This window comes from Formica exsecta, unplaced genomic scaffold, assembly GCF_003651465.1.
Source record: "Formica exsecta isolate Colony F162 unplaced genomic scaffold, ASM365146v1 scaffold444, whole genome shotgun sequence".
Classification (NCBI taxonomy): domain Eukaryota; kingdom Metazoa; phylum Arthropoda; class Insecta; order Hymenoptera; family Formicidae; genus Formica; species Formica exsecta.
Window position 1 is genome coordinate 886,109 of NW_021851677.1, and position 7,875 is coordinate 893,983.

Below are 7,875 nucleotides of genomic sequence, written 5' to 3' on the forward strand. Positions count from 1 at the left end.
ATCGGAAGATATGTCAAATTATCAAATCCTATTGTAGAAAAACCTGATGATGGAATACCTACAGTTAATATTATCGTAAAAGGCGATGTTGCCGGTTCTGTAGAAGCTATATTAGATGTTTTTAATACGTATGGAAGCGATGACAAGTGTCGATTGAGCATCGTCCATTACGGCGTTGGACCTATCACAGAAACAGACTTACAAATAGCAGACGCGTTCGGTGGTAATATATCTTCTATGAAGAATCAATCGATATTATCTTCTCTATAAATTTCAACATCACGTGAAATCTTTATAGCCATCATATACCCTTTTAATGTGCCTATAATGAAAGACTTGAAAGAAGAAGCTGATAAAAAGAATATATCGATCCGTCCTTACAATGTGATATATAAACTTATTGACGATATTAAGAAGGAAATAAATACTAAACTACCGCCGCTCGACACTGAAGAAGTGATAGGTACAAGAGAAGCATTAATAATTAGACCGGCTAAATTCGTTGTTATAAATTTGTTTTGATTGTTCGATCTCTCTGTAGGCGAAGCAAATGTATTGCAAGAGTTCGAGATCACAGAGAAGAAAAAAAAGGTAAAAGTCGCGGGCTGTCGGTGTGTCAAAGGCATTCTAAAAAAAGATGCAATGTATCGGTTAATACGCGAACAGGAGACTCTCTATACCGGTAAGAGAAAATATTTGACTAAAAAGAGACAGAGAGCGAGGAAAAGAGGGAAGAAAAAAGGAAGAGATGAAATGATACTTATCTTTTAGGGAAATTGGTGTCGATGAGACATATGAAAACTGAAACAGAAACCATCAAGATTAATGTAGAATGCGGTTTGAGATTAGAAGATTTCACATTGTCTTTCAAACCGGGGGACGTTCTAGTTTGTTATCAGATAGGCCAGAAATCGCAAGAAACCGATTGGGATCCTGGATTTTAAACAATCCTAAAAATCGTAAGGTTAAATCAGATAAAACGTGTTCAAAGATTCCTCCAGTCATCGTCTTGCTTATACATTATAAGAATAATAGAGATATTCTTGAATTAAGTACAAATTTTTTTTTTATTATTGCCTGAGAGAATCGCAATCTTTTCTTTCACATTTTTTTTTTACATCTTTTACATATACAGTCTATCGTAATTTCGCTTTGGGGGAGATACCAAATTCTTGAATGCTATTGTGAAATTAAGACAGATAAACTATATTATGTTCAAATTTGTCAGAACTGAAAGTATCAATCTTGCTCTGCGTTAAGTGGAATGAACATGCGCGTTCTTTAAATATTTTTTTTTACAATATGCATCAAACGATATGCAACAAGACAGCGATATGCACATAGTCGGATTTTAAAAGATAGTCTGCGATAATCTTAATTTCACCTTCCGTAAAATTAGGTATCTTCAGAATCGCCGCGAAGTTCCATCTTTGCTCTAACCCCACGAGCCTTGTGAAAATTTAATTTTCGATTTTAGGTTGGCAATATAGATCACCTTAACGGAATATCCCGGGAATCACGTGGAGTATATTAAGACGCATAAGTTTCGCGAAATCGTCGTTGAAGATGTTGATACGCCGAGAGGACGCTACGTTTCTTCTTTTGAAGGCGGCAAGGGATCGTTTCCTGGTTGGCTATGGTGATGTTTGTCTCTAACGGTTCGATGGAAACATCGTCGTTTGGGTGTACAAAGAAGGCGATGGAATGGCGACCGCGACCGCAATGTTCCGGTATAACGACGCGATGTCTAAGCGCTGGAAGTTGCTCATTAGTCCAATGCGCCAGTAGTTCGCCAGTGTTCACTAATATGGCGCCTGGGAGATGGCCCACTCTAGCCCATCGTTCCCCATGTGGAGTTTGTATTTCAAGGCCTCCTTCACAATCCTTGAAAAATATTTTATTGTTATGAATAAATTATTGGACGTAATCAATGATATTAATTAGCAATCTGTATATATATGTGTATGCTGTACATAATATAACATTATTACTTTAATATTGACTTGACATTTGATATTTCTATGTCGTAGTCTTTATAACATATACTGCATATGAATCACGCGTGCAAATATATCTTTACTTTAATGTTTACTAATTATTCATTATCTTTTAACACGCATGTGTCTGATATGCCTTTTCCTCTTTTAAATATTTTCATATTATAGTGATGTAGAGCTGCTTATCACAAAATGATTGTGCGTATTGTACGAACGAACATGCCGAGATATCTCATCAGTTTTGACGAAATTATAAAGATACGTAGAATTTATGACACTTTTTAAACATGAAGAGCCGTGTGTAAAGCATATGTATTTTCTAGAATATGATTTACGGTCGTGTAATCGTCTCTCTTTAACGACGAAAACGGCTATATTAGGTATCGAGCTTCAAGTGTGTATAATGTATTGCTGCAATCTGCATACTTGCGCCAACAAAGTGAAAGTGCCATAGTCGCAATGAGCGCCACATCGGGTCAGTCCTTGTACCGGTGCACCGAGTGGTGGATAGTAAAGGAGACGTAGGGTGGACTCGTTGCCAGGACCAAGCATATGTGCGTGCTTGGACGGAAGGAAGTCGGGGGACTGTTCCAAGCCCACAGACAGAGCCTGCAACATGAACGGGATTTTTCAATTTCATTTTATTGGTTTCTCTGTACAGATTAGATTTTATTATCGACTCGTGAGTCATTAAATCGTTGAGAATTACAATGTACTTCCGTTCAAAGGTCAAGAGCACGGAACCGTTTTTTGCCGAGCGCGAAAAAATGCATAGAATGATAACGATAAAGTAGACAAGTATTTCCAGGGAAAGATAAAATAATAGGTAGAGTCTAAGAATATCATAATGAGGAGAGATATTCACGGAAAAAAAAAACTAATTAAGTACGTCCGGAAATATATAGAATACATAACGAAATGTAACAAGTCAAGAATTATTACAGTGAGAAGCATAGAGGCCAATTGCTTGAAATCGCGTGCCAATTCCTCTACCGCTGATCTAAATCCATGAACCTCATCCTCTGGCAGGGTTCCTTCATATCCGGTTACGTTGAATGTATGGCGAAATTCCACCTCATCTGAAAATCTAATCAAAACAAATAATTAGATTAAACTACAAAAACGAACATATATGTGTAAAACTTATACTTGTGTGGAAAAAAAGAAAAATTAAAATGCAAATATGTATTCACATTTATATGCAATCTCTCTATCTTGCTTTTTGGAATAACATTACATATATATCATAATTCTATTTTCTATTATTCCTACATTAGATAATTTATATTTTAGCAGCGTGCAACTACTATGCGTATAATTATTCAACATTTTTAGGGTTTTTATTATGGATTAAATTCAAATGATATACACTGCTTCTTGTACTACCGCTGGATTACAAATCGCAGTCGGTTAATAGAACGTTCATCAAACTGAATTATAGTGAATTACGAGAATAATTTGAAAATACGATCTCTCAACTTACTTCTCCTTGCCTGGTTTAATGTAGCCGTGATTATTCGGCGAAACGCGTTCGTATTTTGCTCGCGTTTCGTCTGGTAGCTCACAAAATGTATCTAGAGCTCTGTAAGCTGCCTTCATCTGTAAATATGGAACATGCAATTTTAACGAAGCCTTAGCGAAGCGAGTAACAATATATGAAGTTTTTTTCGTCTACTGTTGAAAACGCAACGCAAAAATGGATATTTACGTAATGATAAGAAAATTGGCCTTCAATAAAAATTATGATTCCCAGAGAGAATGGAAATTCGCGTATTTCATATATCTCGACATCCATAATCGCACTTTTTATATTTCGGATTATACTCTTTCGGGTAATGTGTAACATAAAAGTATTGTAAATATACATCCAAATCCGGTTCGGATAATAAACGCTCGATAATAAACAATTTTGCGAATGGCGAATCAAATATTATATATATTGCCTAATAAATTTCGCTCGTCGACCAATGGAGGATAAACCGCAAAAAAAAAACATTGCGTTGAAGAAACAGCTTCGTAAAAAAAATATATCGCACAAGTCTCAATTTGCCATATGTTTCTCCGTCGTCACAATTGTACAAACATTTAGTATGAAATAATTGGCAGAAAACAATATCTGTAAGCAGTTATACGTTTTTTAACTTTTTCCACGCGAATAATTTTATTTTTAATTTGTATTCAACAGTTTAAAGTTAAATTGCTTGAATATAATCGCGAATCAATACTCTCTCAATGCAAATTTTATTGAATTTTTCTTTCTCTTTTTTAATTGCGTGTTCACAATTTTTTTAAATACACGTGTATTTATTTATATTATATACACATTGCAGATAAAGTTCTGTATTGCAAAAACATTATAAGACGATACATTCACGGATATTCGCATAGCTTCTAATCCCTCGAATTATAAGGTAATATTGTGAAAGGAGTATCTGACATAAGAGGACAATGATTCACACGTTGATGTGTGGGTCAGATGTCACATGTGACGCCGCGACAGTTTTCTTAGTCATAAACATATCTTTACAAAGATGATCGAGTACACGCGATGTGTATTCTAGCATTAACAATGCTGTAATATTGCATGCTTCCGTTATGTAATGTTAGAAAAAAAACCGTCGCGAAGGAAAAAACCGAGATGATCGCTCTTCTAATTCCGCGAAATAATCGTATCGTTGCATGCGCGAGCGACGCACATGTCATGTGTATGTATGTGTGTGTGTGTGTGTGTGTATTGCTTATCCGCCAGCTAGTTCAATGCTGGAAATGGAAACTAATGCAGAACAAAGTATATCATTGTCATATAGCAGGCACAACTTTATTATAGCATTTTCCACCGCATATTATTGTACAAGCTGCTATTGGAAGGCTCTTAACAATTTATCGTTTTTATTGCAAATTATACCGACAATTTTCGATAAAAATTATAAAACATGTGCGATGAATCGTGTGATCTTTTGGAAATTTTTTTCGTAGATCTCAAAGCTCAAGAACATTACGGTATTGTCAGAAAAATATCGAGTCAAGATATGTCAAAATTAAGCAAGGTAAAAACCAAATTAATTTCTTTATCAACTAAAATTAAGTCTTTAATTTTTTTACACATTAAAAAAAGTATTGAAAATCTCACACACTATATAATTTAAGCGCAATTGATTGATAAAAATTAAAACTCTAAATTAATCGACGAATACAAGGTATACATATGTTAAATTTAATGATCTCAGAATCGTCATCATGTACATTTACTTTGCGATAAACGATTATTCACGTTTTAATGAACCTTATGCTTTACACTAATTAATACTCAAAGATTGAATTAAGATCTCATACAGCTTCACATTGATAACTTTCGTGTTAGTATCCTCAAAAACAAAAAAATTGTTTTATTTTCAGTCCACTGTACGTATCTGCGCGTTTCGTACATACACATGTCTTCCGATGCAGGTGCAAATAATAATATTATATCGACACGTAGTTCGGTTACTCATCGAAACGTACATACATTCCCGTTTATGTAAATCCGTAAGTCACAAGTCGGATTATTACGCGAAACTGCAACACACTGCATCATGGTATCGCCCGCAAGTTTCCGATAGCGAGCATACAAATGACAAGGTCATCGCGCGCAAAACGTATATATAGTATTTATCGCGGGCCCTTGAAAAAAAAAAGAACTCAACTATTCTCTGATTGTGCTCAAGATATTGAAGCGTGTTCGATAACAAGAAAGAGAGAAAACGATTATCAGCGTAAGATTTTACAAAAGAGTATCTTATTTAAAGAAACTTTATATATAGTGCCATTTAAAGAAGAAAATTATTAATAATTGATATTGAATTCTACGAAATTATTAATGGCTCTCTGCGACTAGCACATATTCTCTCTTACGACAAAAATAATATTGCGTACAGATAATTTCAAACTTAATATCCCGCGTTTATTATTTCTTATCACCCTTTAGTTATCTTTACTTACTTTTGTAGATTCCAATTAAGATAAAAGTCTAAAAATTAGAATTAAAGTGTACAATTACGTAATTTTTAATATGACAAAAATTTCTTCGTCCTCTAAAAGGATCTTAATAAACATTTCGTATCCTCAAATGCATCTGCACAAGATGATTCTTTAATTTTTTAGCCGCAGTTTCTTTATAATTGCATTTATTTTAACGTCGTAAAGACGTCGTGAGTTTAATCGACCAACTTTCAATCGGTATGTCGAATTATTCGTCACGACATTAAGTTGCGACAGCGCGTGATATCGACCACATTTGTGCAAGCAATGAAAATCGGCAAGACCCGGCAATACCGGCGCCTGATCAATCAAAGGAAGCCTCGCGATTTAATCATTTCTGCGCGCAAGGGAGCCTCTCCCTCGTTCTCGTCATACCTTGCACTCTGGAATGCCGTGGTTGACAAGCAAGGCCAGTCCTTTCTCGGACAGCGCCCTTAGCAGTTTCGAGGCCACCTGCTTTACAACTCCCTTCTGGGGGCATCTCTCCGTGCCTGTAATCGTAAGAAAACGCCTACAGTAAATATAGTACGGAGAGAAAGAGAGAGAGACAAAATAAGGAATACGCAGGAAGAAGCTATTACTTTTATATATTTGCCGTTTATTTTTTAAAAAAGATTGATTATATTGACATGAATTTTTGAAAATTCCTAGCGCAAATTTTATTATAATCAAATTATATTAATATAAAGTAGACATCACGTTTGAACAGCTCGATTTCTATTCTTTATTTACTTTGCGCTGAAGATGGTTAAAAAAAAAGAACCAAAACGTGCTTTTTATTATTAAGTCTATCGCTATTTTATGTTAATATGATTTGATTATAATAAATTATCGCGCTGGCTCTTAATTGCCTTCCCTCACCTTTGTTTGATACATTCGTAAGAATTTATCGTTTTATTTTAATTTTATAATGTTTTGAGAACGAATCTCAGTGTAATCCATTAGCTTGATATTTTCTAATAACAAGAAATTGTTGATGACAGGATGATGTCAACTCTTGTTTGTTGTAGATGCAAGATCATCAACCTTGATAAATTTATCAGTTTAATACATCGTTGTATGTAAATGCTAACAAGGCTCATGTTTCGTGGAAGATTACAACTAAATGCGCTGATTATGTCTATTTGCAGATTAAGGAAGCGTTGGGATATTTAGTATTAAATTTCTCGAGTTTTCCTCTCTCTCTCTCTCTCTCTCTCTCTCTCTCTCTCTCTCTCACGCTCAGGATGTCGGCTGCACTGATGATCGATTATGCCTTTCGCTCAATGAGCGTTCATTGACGTTGAGAGACCGAGATATCGCGATAATGAAATAAAAAACAAAACCGGCAGATAGGCTCATCTTTCTGTCATATTTATAAATGATATTCGCACATTATATACACGCATACATATATGGAATTGTAGCTATAACTCATGATTATAATTATACCGTAATTTCTTATTTTTTTACTCTTTATAAATAATAAAATAAAATAAAAAATGTGACTGTAATCGCACTCGCACTCCCGTTATAATACATATAAATAAACGCTAAAAAGTGTTCTCTCATTTAATATGTTTACATATAGTTATCATTATATATCGAAATAGAAGATATTGATTATTTTTCGCGTATGTATTCACGAGAAGCACTTTCAATTTACTATACGTTAATCAAAAGTAAATAAAAATGCACGCGCAGAAAATAACGTCCAATCACTGTGTCGTGATGTTACATTATCGTTTTAGGTAAACGAAAATCAGAAATGGCATGTTAGTGACATACAAGCCTTGGAATCATAACGCGAGGTCATGATTCCTCGAGAAAGCCATCGTCCCCCAGCCTCTCGTGTCGTAACGAGATCCGTCCATGAGCGATG

At 34.8% G+C, this 7,875-nt stretch overlaps 2 protein-coding genes across 2 annotated transcripts in view; one reads left to right on the plus strand and one right to left on the minus strand.

Moving 5' to 3' along the window:
- The window catches only part of LOC115240751 (translation initiation factor IF-2, mitochondrial), a 4,942-nt gene extending 2,847 nt beyond the window's left edge, over positions 1-2,095 (plus strand). The window contains exons 9-13 of the mRNA XM_029816105.1: positions 1-223; positions 299-463; positions 542-682; positions 772-959; positions 1,478-2,095. Coding sequence (XP_029671965.1) covers positions 1-223; positions 299-463; positions 542-682; positions 772-944 — 702 coding nt within the window. The 3' untranslated portion in view covers positions 945-959; positions 1,478-2,095. The remainder of the gene's footprint in view (positions 224-298; positions 464-541; positions 683-771; positions 960-1,477) is intronic.
- LOC115240753 (2-oxoglutarate-dependent dioxygenase htyE) overlaps positions 1,049-7,875 on the minus strand; it is an 18,756-nt gene continuing 11,929 nt past the window's right edge. The window contains exons 2-6 of the mRNA XM_029816110.1: positions 6,390-6,505; positions 3,481-3,596; positions 2,940-3,084; positions 2,424-2,606; positions 1,049-1,884 (exon numbers count right to left, since the gene is read on the minus strand). Of these exons, the coding sequence (XP_029671970.1) occupies positions 1,531-1,884; positions 2,424-2,606; positions 2,940-3,084; positions 3,481-3,596; positions 6,390-6,505 (914 nt within the window). The 3' untranslated portion in view covers positions 1,049-1,530. The remainder of the gene's footprint in view (positions 1,885-2,423; positions 2,607-2,939; positions 3,085-3,480; positions 3,597-6,389; positions 6,506-7,875) is intronic.